Genomic DNA, 20,920 nt, shown 5'->3' with positions numbered 1-20,920 from the left:
CCCTGCCCCTGGGAGGTCCAGCTCCGAGCAGCCGTAGCCAGCATGGCAAAATTGTGTGTGGCTAAAGCCAGCTGCAAGCCATTTGTCCAGGCTTCAATATAGAAACATACAATCATAAAATGGTTTGGGTTGGAAGGGACCTTTAAAGGTCGTCTAGTCCCACCCTCCTGCAGTCAGCAGGGACATCTTCAACTGGATCAGGTTGCTCAGAGCCCCGTCCAGCCTGACCTTGAATGTTTCCAGGGATGTGACATGACAGTGTTTTGTTTTATCTCCAAGGGCTGCTGCAGTCCATGAAGCTGAGCACATGTTTGACTTCCTTGCAGAATGAGGGCCTTCTTGGCGGGTCAAAATCAGTCAGGGTCAGTGCTGCCAACCTGCTGCCAGTCGTATTGCATCTGCGACACACCTGCACAACAAGACTGACATGGAAGGTTTGCTTTGTGCTCAAGGAGTGGCTCTACAACCTGTGACAATGGCTGTGCAGACCATGGAGAGTTGCTCTTCAAAAGCTCACGGGTACAACCTCTTGCAGCTACGGTACCCAGTGCTACGGGATTATTTTTTGCAGCTCTGAATGCCATAGTATGTTTCTTATGAGCTGGGCTCAGGTGATGATGCCCCGTGAAGGGCATACATCCCCTAGGAGAATACACTCAATGGTAAGGTGACATTACTCCAGCCAAGGTCTGATTTGGTTTGCAATAGTGAATGCCTAACTTTGCACAGAGGGAGAGGAGCTACAGCAAAACCTGTTGTGGTCCCAGTTCTCACGTTACCCTTACTCTTTCTCACCGCAGGTTACATCCAAGCCTGCAGAGGACTGATGATCTCTGCTGTCTGCCTGGGCTTCTTCGGTGCCGTTTTTGGACTGGTTGGGATGAAGTGTACAAAAGTTGGAGGCTCCGATCAGACAAAAGCAAAAATAGCTTGTTTAGCTGGACTGATTTTCATACTTTCTGGTAAATATATCTTATTTCTCTAAGTCTGCGTATTTGAAGTCATACCAGAGCTGCTTCTTTTCCTCAGAAGTCTGCACACAATTCTCCATGACTGCATTGGCTTCAGGGTCAGGCCCAAAGCTCTTCTGCTGGCTCCACTGAATGGTTTGTCTTATGCTTTTCAGGGTTGTGCTCTATGACTAGTTGTTCCCTGTATGCAAACAGGATTACGTCTGAGTTCTTTGATCCTTCTTTTGTTGCACAAAAGTAAGTACTTTCCTATACCCATAAATCTCTCAAAGAAGTAGACCTTAAGTTTCATACTGTGCAGCAGAGGCCATTTAGACAGAGAGCAGATGCTTCTCCTGTTGGGCAGAGAAAGAGAGTGGGCTGCAGTTTTATTTAATCATATTTTACAACTGGGGTAACCGTGTGCTGAAATTTAATGAACGAACACCTCCTCATACAGTGATTGCTCTGTAATCTTTGTGCCCAGGCTTATCGCGGCTCGGCAGGGTTCTCCTCTGCCTGCCACAGAGCAAATGGGATTAATCAGGAGTGAAGCTTGTGTTTCTATCAGAGATGCAGCAAAAGGGTTTCACAAGACAGAGGCACTCATTAGGCACATCGTTCAATACGAAAGGAACAAAATCATTTCCTTAAGCTTTTGATAGAAGATGGTTTCCATAAAGGTGTCGAGCACTGCACAGTCTTGACTCCTCTTGAGGACAGATTTCTGCAGGCTCTGTGGACGTTTTGCTGACAGATTTTCAAATCCAGATTTGAAATTTGGATCATAAACCTTATCATAACCCATGATGACACACACACTAGGATAAATGCTTTGACTGTACATGTAATTTAATTTAAGGGAACGAGTGTTTATAGAATTGCAGGATCCATGCAAGAAATAATGAGCATCCCTAAATACTCCCTTTAAAGCTGTGCAAGTTCTCAGGACCTACAAAAGCAACAATTCATGAACCAGTGCTTGGAATCTGGTTTCACATCTTATCTACCAAGTCTGAAAACATTGGCTCTAAATTATACCAATTAAACTTTCTTGTTTTAGCTTCTTAAGTAATGTAAAGTTATCTTCAAAGACAAGGATTTCAAAGTTTTCTTGGTGGTATTTCCAGAATATGTTAACCATTAGGTATAAATTTCCCTGAGACCCAAGTAAGGTCTCTGTAAGGAACCCTGACCTTCTCTGTTTCTTCTTGATAGAAAGAAAATAGTTTGAATAAATGACATTAACTGGATCCATGTTCATGGCAGGGCTGACACTGCTTCTTGAGAACAAGTTCATATCAGTTTCCTCCATAATTCTGCTATAGGTTTTGCTTGTTTGATATGGTGAGGACAGGATCCAGGGGCCTCCAAAAGAAACAAGAATGTGAGGTACTGTGAAGAAAATGGAGTCTGGCTATATAGCCAGAAGTTAATTATTCATCAGGCTTACTGTTCCTAGTGAAAAATACCATGGTTGTTGCCAGAAGTCCCTTCCTACATTATACTCCTGTGCTGTTCTGCTGTAAAAGACCAGGCAGACCCCACAGCAGAGTTTTACTGTGAGCAAATAAGAAGTCTGGTTTAAATATTGAAATAAAGATAGTAAAACATCCTCTGCAGAAAGTACCTTTTTCCTGAGCAACCAGCGTAGCTCAACTGTGTGCACACATAATCGCGACAACAGAGATAAAGGCAGAGAGGAAAGCCAGAAGTTGTAATCTGAGTTGCGCACGGTGTAGCTCATGCAATCACCTTGTGTCAGATTAAGCTAATGGTGGCATTCAACTCCTTTCTCTCCCAACCAATGTAAAATATGTTGGAGTAATGTGTTTTGTTGCCTTCTCTGAACTCTTTGATATGCCTTGCAGAAGCATTTAATATGCTTTGCAGGTATGTTGTGGAAATTTGGCATTCGCTCTTCTCTTCTCTCTTCGCTGCTTTGGGTTTCAACCTTTCACCTTTTGCCACACATTTCTCTCCTAGAGTCATTCTAGTGGTGTCAAAGACAGGCTTGAGATACTGTCAATGGAAAATGAATGACAGGAGATGTTTAGCAACATCTGTGCAATTGGAATTTTCCTCCAGCCTTCTGCATTTGGAAGAGGCACCTTGAATATATATGGATGCAGGATGACTCAGAGACCTGCCTGAAGCTGTTGCTCAAGAGACTTCTGGTTTTAATTTTTGTCCCTGAGGAATGATGGGCACCATGGGGACACCCTAAAACCCACCTTACTTAGAAAGAAATCTTGTCAAGAGACTTCTGGTTTTAATTTTTGTCCCTAACTGAGGAACGATGGACACCATGGGGACACCCTAAAACTCACCTTACTTAGAAAGAAATCTTAGGCTGGACTTCACATCCGATGTGATAGTTTGCATTGCCAGTTTAAAACAGTTCTGAAGGAATTGCTTAACCCTATGTAATAACACGCACAGAGTCTTGAGGACAGCACGGGATGCTTTGGTGCTTGCCATCAAGGTGGATTTTACTTTTCTTCAGATACTTCTAATAGGAGAAAATCTGTGCTTCTGTTTTGCTATCTTGCTAACATTGTTTCCACAGCTTCTCTTAGGAATCTATTTTGTCACTTTACAACTTTTAATAAAACTCTTACAGTCTTTATCCTTTTTGTCCCTTGCCACAGTTTGAAACTCTGTAATCATGGTCATTCTTACTGATGAATGGTGTTAGTTTATCCAGATTATCTGACTGGTTTCCCATTCTTTTTTATAGCGAATTGTTTCCTTTCAGCCTTCTTTTCTCTGAATTGATCATGCACAGTTCACACAGGCCCTCTTTCCACTGTCCCATTGTTACATTTGAATCTATTTTTCATTTTCCAAGAGTTGTAAGAATTAGATGTTCAAAATGTGTCTTTCCCTTGGGTAGTTGTGCTGATTTGATAGGTAGTTAGGTATGTCCTTTACATATGCTGACATCCAGTCGGCTAATGAAGCTTCCAATGGTTTTTTTGGAAGTTTACTTCATGATCCTAATGTATGTAATAACTAGAATATTTTTCTTCTATACTGATATTATACTTTCTTTCTTTCTCTGAGTTCTGCTTCCCTGGATAACAGCAAAAAATCTGCTTTTAGCCTGCTTGGCCAGTGTAGTTGAAGGTGACTTTCAGCTCCCTGCAGTTGAATTCTCATAGTCCTCAGTGGACATCACTTCTAAGCCTCTTCATCAGTGTCCCACCCCAGGCTGAGCTGCCAGTGATCTCTAATCAGGTTGATTTCACTGATTGGAGACAGTAGATACACAGCCAGAGATTTCAGAGAGTGGCTGCTTTGGTTCTTGCAGCCAAGAATTATAAGAGCAGAAGAGTGTGCTTCCTGCAAAGATTTTAATGATAGAGAGGGAAAGGAAAACCAACAAGTGTAGAAATTTCTTCTAAAAAAGCCTATCTAATTTTTTCCCCCTGTTTTTCTGGAGGCACTAATGTACGTAAGGGTTTTTTCACATGGTAAGGTTTTTCTTACATACTGGATTTTGATGGGTGGTTATGGTTGGCTTCTTACATGCTAAAAAGATGGATTGGATAAGATCCAGGGAGCCATAACACAGGTTGATATGCAATTGAAAATTTGAAATTTTCCTCATAAACACCAAGGTAAATCAAAAAGTCTTTTATCTGTTTAAAGATGTGGAGGAAAGACCCCTTAGGCCAGCCCTGCAACTCATTGTGTGGCAGTCACCTGAGAGGGGTCCATATATACAATCTGCTTGAGCATGTTATAGTAATAAATGTTGTTTAAAAAATACAGCCAATCCCAAGAACAAGAGCTGGACCCCATGTCTTCTTTCCCAACTAGTAGGCAACAGCCAGGTAACCCTTTTCTATCCAATTAAACCTAATGTAATCTTGATTTCTTTTCTGTACAACTGAAGAGCTTCAGGAGGGGAGATGGCAGTTGGTCTCTTTATGTCTCTCACATTAGCCTCTGGCCAACCATTTAATGTTGTTAGGTGGAAATGTGGAAATGAACTTGTCTCTCACTTTCTAGGCAAGTGGTCTTGGCAAGTAAGTTGTTGCAGCAACAGCCTTCCTAGGTCTTGGTCCTGCTGTGTTCTCCAGCACTATGGTGGTCCGTGCTGACTTTTGTGGGGAGCCTAAACCTGGTCTCTGTACCTCAGGTGTGCTCTGGCAGTACCTGCAGGGATGGAGGGATCCCCTAGGATACCTCGCACTGGAGTTAGTCACTGTGATCTGCTTTTACAGCTCATTAAAAGAGGTGCCTTGAGGGTGTGATTCATATTTTAGAAGTGTACTTTGTGTGTATTTCTTGAGTGTTGACTATAATGGGGTCCTAGGTGATGAGTTCTGATGTGGAAATCGGCTTCTAATCAGAGAACCCCCAGTCCTTGAACAGAGAGAAATCTGCTCAACTCTTGTGAAAACTGTAGCACATGGTTGGAAGCATGAGAATAGTTAGAATTAAAGCTTTACATGCTTGGCAGATTTTAAAGTCAAACGGGGTTTAGTGCAGAGTTTTCCAGGGTGAAAAGAGCAGCAACTGAGCTCTGGTTTCCAGCAGTTTAATGTGAGGATTGGGTGCCTAAGTCCCACATTGGGTATGGAGAAGGTTTGGGGGAATCTGACCCTTTTTTTTAGCAAGGGATGATAAATAAAAACTCTGCTTAGGATGATGTGAACAGAAAATGAAAAAGAAGCCTACAAGTTAGAGCCCTAGCAGGGCCATGAAGAGTCAGGTGTGGTCTCACAAAGTGTCCTGCCTCTGAGCTGTAATGGCTCCATCTCTTTCTGGCATTAAGTTCTCAAGCCAGGAATGACAAACCTTGGTGTCCATAGCATCTAGCACTGACACTGATATCCCAAGTGTGTTTTTTTCTCCCTGGATGACTTTTTTAAAAAAAAGTCTGTGCTTTACCTCTAGGTGGAATCTCAAGAAAACATGGAAAAGCAATTTTTTGTCTCCAGTCAGTGTTTACCCCCTTGTGACCTATTATAGAAGCTTGCTAGATCATTTTCTGGCTGTCCGAGCTCACTGGCAATCTTTGAGTGTTTCCACAGTGTCATCTTTGTAAAGACGAGTTTTATAGACCAGTTTACAGGTGTTTCCAGTTATGTATTTCAGCTAATGTTAAATCAGGATCTGATGACATGGAATCAACTGCACAGTCTTTCAGCTGCACAGGCAGGCTGTCAAGCAGAGGCTTTCACTTGGCTGACACCAGAGCTGACAATAAATGAACAAACTTACTAACAAAGGCTTGAACAGCACAGCTACCTGACAGATGGGGGACAGGGACCTGTCTTTTCAACACAGGATCCTAGTAGTCAGAAGGAGAGAAATGTTTCCTCAAGGAGGAGCTGGAGAAGAGAAGAAGTAGCAGAAGACACTGTCCTAATAGTAAGGAGTATGAGACTCTTGAGACTGTTGGGCTTGCAGTCTAATGCAGGTCATCCTGGAAGTGTTGTGAAGAGTGGCACCTCAGGCAAAGAGCTGGAGAATGGAGCAGACAAGTGGCAGCCATGGCTTATTGCTCGTCTTGAAACTCCAGAGACCAGGTTATGGGCGCTGAGCTCCAGCAGGCAGAGGAAAAGAATGTCTTCCTCACGCCCTTCTTTTCCTTCATTTACTGCTGTTCCTTTAGAAACCTGGACTTATCCTTGTGTTATAACGCTGCTAAAGCACCACCGTCTCCTCTTGGAGTCAAACTGAGCAGTTTCTGGCTGCAAACAAATGGTGGCTGCCCTGGGTGGCTATTGTTGGTGACCTGAAGCTGTGCCCCAGGGCTCAGAGGGAAATGGTGTCTTCCAGCCTGAATCCAGACACAGGGACTAAAGAAGCAGAAAGTTTCTGGCATGTGCACGTGTACACACATGCAAAGCTTCATATGCATGCACGTATGTGCACGTCTGTATATGCATGTGCTTATATCAGATACAGGATCATGGAGTCACAGAATCGCCTCAGTTGGAAAAGACCTTTAAGATCATCAAGTCCAATTATGAACCAACACTGACAAGTCCCTGACTAAACCATGTCCCTCAACACTATGTCTACAGCACATCTCTTAAATCCCTCCAGGGATGGGGACTCCTCCACTGCCCTGGGCAACCCATTCCAATGCCTGAGAACCCTTTCAGTAAATAAATTCTTCCTCATATCCAATTTAAACCTCCCTTGGTGCAACTTGAGGCCATTTCCTCTTGTCCTGTCACTTGTTACTTGGTTGAACAGATCAACCCCCACCTCTCTACGCCCTCCTTTCAGGTAGTTGTGGAGAGCGATAAGGTCTCTGTATATGCATACACTGAGCATGTGTGTGCATGCATATTGCATAGGCATATTATATATATGTATAAAAACCTCATTTTTTGGATAGGAAGGGAGAGAGAGCCTGAGAGCTAGAGGGGAGAGTTATAGGTAGCAGCTCTAGTCACCGTCTCAGTGAAAGCCCCAGTCCAGCTTGAGAGCCAGCAGGAGCAAACCTAAAATGGTCCAAGGGGACAGGAGCTGTGCACTGTAAATGGATGAAAGAATCATGTAACCCCACAGCCAAGCAATCCCAGAGGAGATGTGGAAAAGCCAGGCATCCGGCTGGCTGCGGGGGGGATGAGCATTTCCCAAAGTGTACTGCAGGGATGGAGTTTGCCTGCTGAGTAAGAGGGAAATAATGGAAAGACCATGGGTGAGCGGCAGAGCTGCTGATTTTGCGATGAATGACATGCATGTCAATGAAAAGGTATTCAGGGGGAAAAAAATAGTTAATTTATTTGGAAAAACTGTTAAACTTATGTTCTCTTTTGTTAAACCCATTTGTTAACTTCCTGTAGGTATGAATTAGGAGCAGCTTTGTTCATTGGATGGGCTGGAGCTTCACTCTGCATAATTGGTGGCAGTATATTCTGCTTCTCAATAGCTGAAAACAGTAATTCTCCAAGGTAAAACACAAGTTGTATTTATTGAAAGAAATCAATGCGAGCACATTTGTACCCACTATATGTATGTGGCTTGATTACTTTTCCAAAAGACTTTGTAGTGAGGTTCAGAAAAGGATTGTGTGAATGAAAGAAAATAATGGGATTTAAAGGTAATGCTCTGTCCATCATTAATGTAATTAAGAAAAGCTTAAGACTCAGAACAAATACTTGCATTATATATACTTGATAAATTTACTACAGCTGGGAAAAAAAAATGCATTCATTGAGGTAGGATAAGTGGTCAGGTCACCTTACAGATGCAAATAGACGAGCTTAGAATCATAGAATCACAGAATGATTTGGGTTGGAAGGGACCTTAAAGATCATCTAGTTCCAACCCCACTGCTGTGGACAGGGTTGCCAACCACTTGATCAGGCTGCCCGGGGCCTTATCCAACCTTGAATGCCTCCAGGGAGGGGGCATCCATAACTTCTCTGGGCAACCTGTGCCAGTGTCTCACCACCCTCTGGGTGAAAAAATTCCTCCTAATGTCTAACCTGAATCTCCCCCTCTTAGTTCAAAACCATTTCCCCTTGTCCTATCACTACCTGCACATGTAAAAAGTCACTCTCCCTCCTGTTCATAAGCTCCCTTCAAGTACTGGAAGGCCACAATGAGATCTCCCAAGCTTATTTAATCACAAATCATCAGCTCAAAAGAGAGAGAGGTAAAGGAGAGCAGTGGTGGCAGTGGGACCTCCGGCAGCAGAAGAGGGGCAGTAATGAAGAGGCGCAGCTGGAGGGAGTAACTGTTCACCTGGGATCTGCCACAGCCTCAGTATTTCATGATGGGGCCCCAATTTGCTTGGCTATGAACGAGGGATATGAGTTTCTGCAGAAGTGAATTGCAAAGAGAGATTCCAGAGGGGAAATGTCAAACCAGAATGAGACCACAGAGGCAAGGAAGGTGTGTCCCCCACCCCACTTCCTATATGTCCTATATGTCCCTATACATTGCTTCTAGTTTTCTATTGCTGTAATGCTTGGATACAGAGCTGTTAGCTGTCTGTGGGATGAGCTGTAAATGGTTGATTCTCTTCTCTTTTCAGGAGGGGGTATGCATATAATGGAGCCACATCTGTGATGTCTGCTCGTACAAAGGTCCACAACAGTGTCCAAGACAAAACCCCACCAAAGCACTTTGACAAGAATGCTTATGTTTAATTGTACTGTTGGAAGATGCAAAGTGTTTGAAAAATGAGTTTGTATGTTTCATGTAGAGTGATTTCCCCCCCTCCAACCCCAATGTAATTACCACTAAGACAATGACTTTTTAAAACATTAACTTGCAGCTTTTTACATATTGATGTAAATTTTATTATATAGTATTTTAAGATGTTGGTATTGTGAAGTTTGAACCTGGAAATCATGAGCTGATGTTGCTTTCTTGAAAAAAAATAAACGGGGTATTTACCAACTCAGTATGTCGATTGCTTATGGGAATGAGCTCACACACGTCCCACTGACTGCGGTGCATCATTGCAACCGTTTCTGAAATGGGATCAGTACTGGACAAAACAGCCATGCTCTGTGCAGGGCACTGTGTGAAATGTCTCACCACCGATTAGCAGTGACACTGGAATTGCAGAGCACATTGTACCTGCAGCGCCAGACGACGGCAGTCAGTGGGAATCGGCAGGCTCTTACCTCCTTATCCCATTGCCGGGTGGATGAACGTGCAGCTTGGTCAGTTCAGTGCTGCAGGAATAAGAAGAGACTGGGTGAAGTGAAAGTAAGGACGGGATCTGGGGAGGCAGGAGCAGCACAGACTAATCAGGTACTAAGGAGAGTCAGGGCCAGTTGTTAACGAAGTCACTAGAGAGGGTCTGTCCTGGCGTAAGAATGCCTGAATGATGGTGAGCACTTCCATGCACGACAGGGAGAGAAACGGTTGAGGCTGCAGCCTGTGGGGAGTCTGTGGTGGGCAAGACAAGGAAGGCCTGGAGCCAGTTTCTACCTTCTGCGTTTGCTTTGTGCTGCTGGGCTCCTGCCTGGCCGCAGCACTCGCCCCTGCCACTGACGGGTCATGTCCCGGGCATCGCTTTCGTTCCCTTGCACTGGGCAGGATGTTGGGACACCTTTGGCTACAGAATGGCTCCAAGCCACTGGGCTATGAAAGGGAAGGAAGAAGCCCAGGTGATAGCAGCTGGCCTGCTCTGCCAATGACATTCCCAAAGGGCTGACCAAATAGAAGCGGGCAACACTTCACAGCAGTTTTTAGGCAATCCCAGATTAGTTACAACGGGTCAAAAATTCAGCTACTGCTTGCTTTTGTTTGGTTTTTTCCCCCTAACCTGTCCATAGAAATGCAATGGCTTTTGAGGAAATATTTGTACAATGATTCAATAAATGAGATTAGAGATTATGAATAACCACAAAACACTCTAGACTGAGACCCTAAAATTAGACACAGACTCGGGTCTGTCTTGAGGTTTGAACTGATGGAACCTTGGAGTTTCATTTTGGAACAAGGGTGTAAATATAAAAAATGAATAGTCCTATTTATTAATGGCACAGTATAATAGAAAAGCTTTTGTACGTGATACCATCTAAAATCCATCAGAACTACAAAGCCATTCAAGGTTCTTTTTATTTCACCTTATTTTTGCGTTTCACTTCTATCAAAAAAACATTCTGTCTTTTTAAGAAGACAGCCAATACAGACAAAACAGAAATATGAAAGTACTTGCACAATGGCAGGTCAGCACTTTTCCTCACCTTAGCTTGACATTTGAAATTTTTTTCCAATTTTTGAGCTTTTATGTTATGTTTTAAGATTCAAACCTAATTAAAAAAAAACCTTCTGAAAATAGGAGGCATTTAATAATAAATAGTTTTATAGCTGAGGCATTTTTTTTTTAATCTGGTGTTTATTGTAAACCATGTTAGAAACTTAACATTTTAATACATGGAAATATTTTATTTAAAATGTTCACAATTTTATATAAAATTTATGATAAAATACAAGAAAATGTGCGTTTAAAAATTTTATAAAGTAATACTCTGGAGTAAAATCTGTTCACTGGTTAACAGACTTTCTTGCAAGACCAGTTTCAATCTTTAATGTAAACATTAGAGGCAAAAACTGCACCTCAGTGAAATCAAAGAGACCTTCACACTGAGTTCACGAGAAAGAAGCATTAACTCAATTTCCAAACAGACATGGCCGGTACCGTGCACATGAACGTTCTTGTTTCAAATTCAGGACTGAAAGACAAGAGCTTTGTAAACAGTACTCCTTGTTATTGCATGACCAAGATGAGGAATGAGTAGGAAACACTTTATGTGGTCAACGATATTTTCAATCCCAACAGAACCCAAAAGTGGTGCCTCCCATCAGGAATGCAGCAGTTAAATATCTGAAGAATCACTCCAATCTGTTACAGTGACTAAGCTGCTTTTTAACGTGCTTGTGTTATCAGCTTCATGAAGGCCTGTTAAAATAACAAAAAAATATTAAAAATTACTAATAATATTTTGAGGGTATTTTTGCTTTGTATGTATCTATGAGATAAAATCACACACTATGTGAGCAAACCCCTGTGGACTTCAGGAAGTCCAGAATTTCAGCTGGTGAGGAAATTAAAAGTGTTGATAGTATGAAGGCTGTTTCTGTCACAGAATACAAATGCACAGTACAGGCAGTCAGAAGCAACATCACTTTCCCGTTAACAATAACCTGAAGTATCTTTATGTAACTCACACAGCTTTAACCTTTAAGTATGTTTAAATGTTAGGTCTAGAAACTACTGTGTAAGTTCTATGCAAGACTGAAGCTATTACTTTACTAGTAGCTCAAATACTTATCTAAACCTGGTAGGTCACTTAGATTCTCAAACAAACCCAAAATTTGATTATTATTCTCAAGACAAAGTAAGAAAATTTCCCTCCTCCCTTAAATCTGGGAAGGGCTTAAAAAAAAATCCTGGATAATTAATTTTTAAGACAAGGTTGAAGCCTGACAGTACTATATGCTTTAAAATCTCAAATTTAAGTTTCTCTTACTTGTTCTTTTCTTATAAAATACCATATATTGAATTACAACGTGTAATTAGTTGTATAGTCAAGTTCTTCTCCAGGTGTGTCAGGCACTTGAGGCTTATAATGCAGAAATATGAATACGTTACCTTCCTCCTTTGGTACACTTTTCTTTGGAAGACCCCATGCATGTACCACAGATGCAGCATTTGACTCATTTTTCTGAACTGTCAATGCCTTCTGGCCTCTATCATCTTTCATTAATAAAAAGTCTTCTTCTACTGATGATATATCCCAGTCATCTTCATCAACTTCTGCGAACTAATAGGGAGAAGAAAAAACATGCATTTTCCCTCTGTCCATTCAAGTTGTGCTGAGATCTTCCACAAGTGCAATAATGTGAAACTGCTGAAGAAAAAAATGCACTGGCATCTACCACCACTGTTTTAAAATTCAATTCGATTCAATTACCTAAATTATACTAACTCACTATTATAGTTCTAAAGCTAAAAATGGTGGGGTTTTTTTTAAGTCAGGAACTATAAAAATTAAAAGTTCTGCCAGTTTCATAACTGTCAGTTTCATAACTGGCAGAAACCTGTGTTTTCAAGTATTACATGTCTAACTTAAAAAGGATCATCCTTTCTGGGATATCAGCTATCCCAATGAGATGGAAAGTCCTTTAAGCATTAGAATGTGTATTACTTACATGAAAATAAAGACATGACAAGTTATCATGCAAGCTGGCAGTTTAGTTTGCTAGATAAGCATTCTGTATTCACACTAGAAAAAAATTTATATTGCAATAAAGGCCTTTTGAATTTAAAACTAATTTATTTAAAATTAAAATTAAATAATGAAAGTTAAAAAACCCACATGGTACTCAAAGTTGAAAGTATTCCTCTTAGGACTCACTGTCAGCAAGTACAAGTATATTTTGATATGTACATGGTGGATTTGCATAATGAGTTCCCAAAATGAGAGTCAAGTCAAACAGATGAACCTGAAGACAGCGAGTCCATGGTCTTTCTTAGCTCATCTGCCTGAGAACTAAGTGTCTTCATCCAGATTTGGAAGAAGATCTACAGCATTTCCCTATTTGTCAGTCAGATCTGGTTCAATGGAATCGAGCCGTTACTGGAGAACTTAACTGCACAAAGCAAAGAGGGCTTCTCACAAAGCTAAAACCTTGCTTCACAGCAGTGTCCCACTATTACAGTAAGACAGAGACTGTGCTTCTGTTGCACAGAAGAAAGATTCAGATGCTGTTAGAAAACAATGTAAGGTATGTCCACACTAGAGAAAAATCAACAACTATGAACCTGCCGTGTGTCTCGGAAGAAGGGAAGAGGCTGCAGTAACGCTCTGGCTTGCAACATCATTCAATTTTAACATTGCAAACTGTTTTTCAAAAACTGACAGATCTGCTCAGTGTGCTGTATTATTAACATACCAGGTTTCAACATTTTGCTGTTTTAAATTATCCACATTTGGAGGGTGTAGTAATGGGAAAGTCAGAGTCACATATTGAGAAATGCTGGAGGAAGAGTTTTCCTCAGTCACTAAGTCTCAACTGATTTTTAAAGTACAAAATGAAGAGAAAAATGTCAACTTCAAACAGAATTCAATTTTGGTCAAGTGTAAATGCACAGCACCCATCAAAACTGCTCTGCAGTTTTATTAACTCAAAGACTTACTCCAAAGAAATACCATAACCCATACAATGTCTGGTGCAGGTGAACTCAGGTAATACAGCTGCAGGTAAGCACAAAATTAATTTTCACTAAGATGTTTCTGAAGTAACTTCTGTGAGACACAACCTTTATAAAACATATGGCAATGGGATGCATTATAAAGGTTTGATGGGACTGTGGGTTTTGAGAACGACCATTAGCAGCTACAGGTATTTAAGGCAATAAAAAAATTTGGATTTTCAGAGAAAACATCATTGCAATGGCACTTTGTGCTTATGTCTTTGGGTACCTTTGAAAATGCCACATAGAATTTAAAGAATTAACCTGAACTATATGTCTACATTTAAACATACAAATATGGACATGAATATATGCACATTCATATATAATTAGCAATGAATACAAGATGGTGTGTTGTTCTGTAAAGATTACAGAAACAGAGGAGCAACACCTGCCCTGGCTTCATAAACTCACTTCCAACTCATCACGTCCATGCAGCAACACGTCACTGTGTTAATACATCAGGGACACCGCGTATTCTAAATGAATTACAGCAAAAATATTGTTCATGGAATGGTTTGGCTTGGAAAGGAGCTTTAGAAATCATCTAGTCCAACCCCACTGCCATGGGCAGGGACATCTTTCACTAGACCAGGTTGCTCAAAGCCCTGTCGAACTTGACCTTGAACACTTCCAGGGAGGGGGCATCCACAGCTTCCTTGGGCAACCTGTGCCAGTGTCTGACCACCCTCACCTCCTTATATCCAATCTAAATCTACCCTCAGTTGAAAACCATTGCCCCTTGTCCTGTCACTGAAGGCCTTGGTAACAAGTCTGTCTTTCTTATAAGCCACCTTTGTATTTTGAAAGGCTGCAATCAGGTCTCTCTGGAGCCTTCTCTTCTCCAGGCTGAACAGCCCCAACTCTCTCAGTCTGTCCTTGTAGGAGAGGTGCTCCAGCCCTCGGATCATCCTCGTGACCTCCTCTGGACTCACTCCAGTAGGTCCATGTCCTTCTTGTGTTGGGGGCCCCAGAACTGGACACAGTACTCCAGGTGGAGTCTCACAAGAGCGGAGTAGATGGGCAGTATCACCTCCCTCAACCTGCTGGGCACACTTCTTTTTATGCAGCCCAGGATGTGATCGTCTTTCTGGGCTGCAAGCGCACATTGCCGGCTTATGTCCAATTTTTCATCCACCAGAACCCCCAAGGCCTTCTCCACAGGGATGCTCTCAATGCATTAACGCCCCAGTCTGTATTGATATTGGCAATTACCCCAACCCAGGTTCAGGACCTTGCACTTGGCTTTGTTGAACTTCATGAGGTTCACCTGGGCACACTCTTCAAGCCTGTCAAGGTTCCTCTGGATGGCATCCCTTCCCTCAGATGTGCCAACTGTACCACTCAGCTTGGTGTCATCTGCAAAACTGCTGAGGGTGCACTCAATCCCACTATGTCATTAATAAAAATATTGAACAGTACTGGTCCTAATACAGACCCTTGAGGAACACCACTCTTTACCGGTTTCCACTTGGAATTGAGCCGTTGAGCATAACTTCTTGGACATGGCATCCATCTAGTTCCTTACCCATCTAACAGTCCATCAGTCAAACCCATATGTCTCCAATTTAGAGGTTAGAATGTTGTGGGGGACAGTATCAAATGCCTTACAGAGTCCAGGTAGCTGACATCTGTAGCTCTTCCCTTGTCCACTGATGCAGTCACTCCATCGTAGAAGGCCACCAGACTAGTCAGGCATGATTTGCCTTGGTGAAGCCATGTTGTCTGTTTCTAATCACCTCCCTGTCTTCTATATGTTTTGACAACAGATCCAGGAGGATCTGTTCCACAATCCTCCCAGGCACAGAGGGGAGGCTGACTGGTTGGTAGTTCCCAAGGTCCTCCTTTTTACCATTTTTAACTTTGCCTGACTGCCACGACTTTTCAAATACAATGGAGAGTGGCTTGGCTACTACATCAGCCAATTTCCTTAGGACCCTGGGCAGCATCTCATCAGTTCCCATGGACTTAGGTATATTCAGGGTCTTCTGGTGGTCTTGAACCTGATCTTCTCCTACAATGGGAGGGAATTCATTCCCTCAGTCCCTGCCTTGAAGTTCAGAGGCTTGAGAGATGCAGGAAGAGAGGTTACCAGTGAACACTTAGGTATCTTTAAAACACAGATTTTAAGGCTTATTTTGCTACAGCTTTTTGCTCTTGAAGCTGAAATTACCTAACACAGTGGACAACCATCTGTAGATCTTTACAAAATGTAACTTCCCCTCAATTTAACTGTGAACATTTTACTGTCTTGTATTATCTGACATTGCAGAGAATTTGAAAGTAACATTTGGACAGAAAATTACACTGGAATAGTCATGTCTGAGTTGATAATTTTGAGAGTGGTTCGATTTGCAGTTCCACACAGTCAGTGGACAAGTTAGGTGTCATGAGTGGCAATTAAAACCACACAGGCTAAATGTGGTGGCTTTAATTGCCTACCATTGCCTAACCTACCATTACAGCTGAAGTTGACTAAGATAATCACCCCTTTCTGGAAAGTGAAACAGAAGTGTCACTGTTTCTGGGAGGAGTAATAAATTTCAGATTTAACTGTTAAGTCAGGAAGCCCTAAGGTATCAGTTTTATTATGGATAACAGGATTTTCAGTAATTATTATTTGTTTATTTAGTGAAAAAATGTTCTCTTGAATGCTAGCACTAGTATCTGGCTATCTACTTCAATCTAATAACAACTACTAAAACTGAAAGAATCAGCACTATTTGCTGTTGACTTCCGATTTGTGGTAATTTTTCTTCTTTTTAAAAAACTGTTCAGGCAAAGCTCAATTTGCATGAAAGTGTTTTACCAATTATAGAACTCTAAACTGAGGGGAAGACTGAAACCTTAGGAGCCTGAGGGGTAAAGAATAAGTGGTATTAGTATTCTGATTGTGAACACGTGCCATATTCAATGTACAGACATCAGTGATGTATCTGAGGTAGTCTGAAAACAGTATATGTTGTAAGTAGATGCAGCAGAACAAAGACCATACTCAGAAACTGAATTTTTCCTGTCATTAAAATGTTTTTAAAAGTTCCATATCAGATAAAGCTCTAGAAATAAAAATATTTTAAAATATTAGATAAGCAAATTCATTTTTTCCTCCATCAAAACAAGATACTTGGAAACAAGATACTACAGAAGGGCTCTCTCTATGCTGCTAGAATAGGAGATATAAATGATACCAATTGTGCCCAAACTTCAGGCTATCTGTAGTGATCCAATACAGTCATGGTATAAGCTAATAAGTAGTGTGGATGAAGAAATCATTTGCCATAACTCCCTCACTAGCAATTTTTCTATATACCAGTGCAGCTGTACCCAAAAAGACTATTTTGCTGCAATTCCAAAACTGTCTTTGAGAATTAAGCTCTTCACTCACTGCATCGAGATGGTTTCAGCATGAAAAAAAAAAAAGTGATAGAAACATATCTAGTTCAATTACTTAATGAAATAATAATGGCTATTAAAAGTGATACCTTCAGTTCTTGCACCTCTTCTTTCTTAATAAACGCCTGTGCGACATTAATCCCTCCAGCGGGTTTGTTCTTATTTCCATGGTTAGAAAGACTTTTTCCAACTTGCTCAGTGAGTTTTTGAATAACTGTTCCTAAAGTTAATAAAATATTTATATTGACAATTTTCATTCACAAGAAACTTTACTGTAAAACCTCTAGAAATCTTCCAAACAGTAAAAATAGCTAAAAGAAGACTCTGAGGCAGAGACTGTCTCTTTTTCTGCATTTATATAAAACAGCATAATACACATTTAAGTGTTATTAATTTAACTGACATATCTAAGCACTATATTAATATAAACATATTAGCAAAAACATAAACTACACACAAAAATACATACACTCAAGACTCGACAATCTGCCTTCATCATGTTTTCTAACATAGAAATATTACCAGGAAATACAAAATCGTGCACAGCTGTTACAACATGCATGTACAAAAGTAGTGAAAAAACCTTTTGAAGTTTTGGTAAGTGTTCCTTTTTCTTCAGTTTCACTTTCCTCCATCCCATCTATATCACTTTTGCCAGAAGCCTTCTGAAAAGCACTGACTGTGCTGCTTGATGTTTTTGCCTGTTTTTGCAATGATTTTGGTGATACGTAAGACTGTTTGAGATCATCTTCATCTGCTTCTTCCTCTGAACTGAATGGTGGAGTTCTAAGCAAAAACACATACAACCTGAGGACTTACTGGGTGCATTGGTATACACATATTTAAGCTTCCTTGTATTTTCCTTTCCAACAACATGTGTTTTTTTCTTACATGAAAAAACAGGAGCTCCCATAAATTCTAACTATCCATGCAACTATTTAAAAGAAATCATAGAATCTTAGAATGGTTTGGATTGTAAGGGACCTTAAAGATCATCTAGTTCCAACCCCCCTGCCATCAGCAGGGACACCTTCCACTAGACCAGGTTGCTCAGAGCCTCATCCAGCCTGGCCTTAAACACTTCCAGGGAGGGGGCATCCACAACTTCCTTGGGCAACCTGTTCCAGTGTCTCACCACCCTCACAGTGAAGAATTTCTTCCTAATACCTAATCTAAACCTATCCTCTTCCAGCTTAAACCCATTTCTCCTTGTTTTGTCATTAACTGCCCTTATGAAAAGTCCTTCCCCAGCTTTCCTGTAGGCCCCCTTCAGGTATTGGAAGGCCGCTATAAGATCTCCCCGGAATCTCTCATGCTGCTAAGTAAACTCAGAAAGTTTTCACAAAATGATCTCTCGCATAGACATGATTATTTCCATCTATGCAACTATCTTTACAAAACAACAGACCAACATATATCAAGTCTTGCCAGGCACACAAAGACAGGCTTTCAAGGATCAGCAGGGAGAGCAAAGTTCAGTCAAGGAATCTGCACCACAGATAGCCTGTTCTGATATTCTGTTAGATTAAAATAATTTAGGAATTTTTCAGTGCAGGTTATTACCTGATGTGAGTGGAAACTGGAATATTGTGTTTAATCTTGGTCATAGTAAGAAAATACCAATAAACTGAAAAAATTAGGTCACCAAAGTCTTTAAATGCTTTTAACTGGCTCATAAAAAGCACCTAAGAATGAAACTAAAGGAAGTGCTACTACCTGATTTTGTTGAATGGCCCTCTCTAGTTCACAATAAAGAATACATCTGCTGAAAGGAGAATGCACTATCTTTCATGGATTATAATAACAGACTCAAGCATGTGAATATTCAGTCATCAACAATGTTTTCTTTAAAAATACAAGGGAAAAAAACATACGTGATGCTAGGTGTCTTTCTGGAAACTCCATTTCCAAAAAGCTTCCTGGATCTAAAAATAACATGACAAGTTATTCCTAGACTGGCAGTCAACTAAACAAGTATAAAGCTGATATAGAAGTAATGCAAATTCTTTGCTCAGTTCTTACAATACTAGCAGCAAATGTTCACATTAGTCACAAAACCCCTAACCCACAGGATTGTTACCTGAGGCATGAGTACTATGAGAGTAGCATCTCTTACTTTGGCGTAGATGTATTCTCAGCAATGACTGTTCGTGGCTCAGCTGGGCGGACAGTGGTTGAAGACCGTTTCACTGGTTTTCGTGGTGTGGCAGATGAGGAACTTCCCAATTGATTGAACTTCTGTTTATCTACAAGAGATGTTATCTATCTCATTATTAGAAACAATGTTTGGTATATTTTATATTTAATTTCCAAAATTAAAGATGTCACTGCTGCAGATTACAAAAAAGAAGAAAAAAAGTTTGTTGTTTTTTTTTCTTCAGAACAGTTCAGCATTTCCATGTATCTTGCCAATAAAGGAGCTAAGATTTCTGCAGTTAAACACAATGTCAAGAACCCTTTAAGGGAAGCTGTTTAGTTGGCCATAACTATATAGAATATTTATATGAAAAATTATGAAAGCAGCTACACAGAAATGTTTCTAAATAAAACCATCAGTACCAGTTATAAAATGTAAGAAAACAAAAAAAAAGGGGTTTTTAACCTGAAGGAAGCTGAGGACAGGAAACAGGTCTATTACAAGATGATGATTTCTCTTCAACCCTAAAGCTAACTTGGCGTTCAAGATGCTCTCGAATTCGCTGCATGTCAGGCTCTTGCTTCTGTTTGCTTTCTCTAGCAGATTCAATAGCACGCAAAATTTTATTTAAGCGATCGTTTGGGATACCACGAACACCCTAAGGAAACAAATTGTAGTGTAAACACGGGGGCTATTATTTCTGGGATTTATATCCTACAATCATATGCACTCTTTTAAACTTCAAATATCACAAAACTTGTAGAAAAAGCACAAAAGTTGGTAATGCTGCTCACAGGTGTAGCCATATCCTCCACAACCCTAATTTCATGGGCAATCCCTCAGGGTCATGAATTACACTTATTTATAACGTGTAGAAATTTAGCTTTGGATTTTATAGATTGACAATTGTGGTACAGGAATGAAAGAGAATAGCAAAGAAGTGGGACAAAGATTACCTCTCTTTTAAATAACTCAAAATAATCTTACTGCTTTAATTCCCAAGGATTCCAGCTTCTCCTCCAGGGCTTGCTCCAAAACAACTCGTAATTCTTTAGTTAAAGACGGATCAGTCTTCAAAGCATTTATTAAATAGTGGTTGCTTCTACCTGTTATATGATCAACTTTCTCAATTTCTGAAATAAGAATGGAAAAATGCACTTAAGAGACAGTCGAAAAAAATCTGCTGTACGCGAGACAATTAAAAATTGCACTGATGCATGCATGTTTTAGAAACACCATAGACATACATATGCACTTTTTGTCTACACGGAGTTGCACTGTTTTTAAAATCCTGGGCTAGCTTACAAAAGTCAGCTCACTTGGAAACTGTAAGTCAGCACCTCGCACTCACCATCATAAGTATCTTTTCATTTTTCTTGTTACAGAATCACTGTGAAGATATATGCCTGAATATTTAACAACAAAGATCTTTACTTTTAGAACTGCACTTGGAAACTTCCGATAAAGAAAGACTATCTTCTGATGAGAAGGTCTCTAAAAGTGGTATTTCAAATCAAAGCTGAACTCTAGCAGGACTTAGAGCAGGAATATGCAAAACTTTCAAGAAAAGCTTCAAACAATGTAATGTTCTCTGATAAAAAACACCTACTGAAATCAAATCTTTGGAAAGGTGACTTTCAAAAGCCTTGGTAAAGACAAACCTTAGTCTGAGGCAGATCATTTCACAGAATATATATGATGGATAATATTTATCTTCAAAACTCTTTCAAGGACAGAGTTCAGCGT

The 20,920-nt window shown here is 40.5% G+C and overlaps 2 protein-coding genes across 2 annotated transcripts in view; one reads left to right on the top strand and one right to left on the bottom strand.

The window, feature by feature from the left end:
* Positions 1-801: 801 nt before the first annotated feature.
* CLDN10 (claudin 10) lies at positions 802-9,329 on the top strand. The gene is made up of 4 exons (XM_010167491.2): positions 802-962; positions 1,127-1,208; positions 7,766-7,873; positions 8,962-9,329. The coding sequence occupies exons 1-4, from the start codon at positions 827-829 to the stop codon at positions 9,074-9,076; spliced, it is 441 nt and encodes a 146-aa protein (XP_010165793.2). The 5' UTR covers positions 802-826; the 3' UTR covers positions 9,077-9,329.
* A 1,884-nt stretch (positions 9,330-11,213) lies between these two features.
* LOC104524566 (zinc finger protein DZIP1) overlaps positions 11,214-20,920 on the bottom strand; it is a gene marked incomplete at its 5' end in the record, with an annotated part of 12,214 nt that continues 2,507 nt past the window's right edge. The window contains 8 exons of the mRNA XM_010167490.2: positions 11,214-11,346; positions 12,040-12,211; positions 17,127-17,257; positions 17,621-17,823; positions 18,912-18,962; positions 19,154-19,283; positions 19,640-19,832; positions 20,162-20,307. Coding sequence (XP_010165792.2) covers positions 11,264-11,346; positions 12,040-12,211; positions 17,127-17,257; positions 17,621-17,823; positions 18,912-18,962; positions 19,154-19,283; positions 19,640-19,832; positions 20,162-20,307 — 1,109 coding nt within the window. The remainder of the gene's footprint in view (positions 11,347-12,039; positions 12,212-17,126; positions 17,258-17,620; positions 17,824-18,911; positions 18,963-19,153; positions 19,284-19,639; positions 19,833-20,161; positions 20,308-20,920) is intronic.

Source organism: Antrostomus carolinensis, unplaced genomic scaffold (assembly GCF_000700745.2).
Source record: "Antrostomus carolinensis isolate BGI_N321 unplaced genomic scaffold, ASM70074v2 scaffold3705, whole genome shotgun sequence".
Classification (NCBI taxonomy): domain Eukaryota; kingdom Metazoa; phylum Chordata; class Aves; order Caprimulgiformes; family Caprimulgidae; genus Antrostomus; species Antrostomus carolinensis.
The sequence above is the reverse complement of the archived record's forward strand: the minus strand, read 5'-3'. Positions and strand labels throughout refer to the sequence as shown.

Coding starts and splice junctions, on each gene's coding strand:
- CLDN10 (XM_010167491.2), top strand. CDS start 827: ATGATCTCTGCTGTCTGCCTGGGCTTCTTCGGTGCCGTTTTTGGACTG. Junction 963..1,126: donor ACTGATTTTCATACTTTCTG/GTAAATATATCT, acceptor TATGCTTTTCAG/GGTTGTGCTCTATGACTAGT. Junction 1,209..7,765: donor CCTTCTTTTGTTGCACAAAA/GTAAGTACTTTC, acceptor AACTTCCTGTAG/GTATGAATTAGGAGCAGCTT.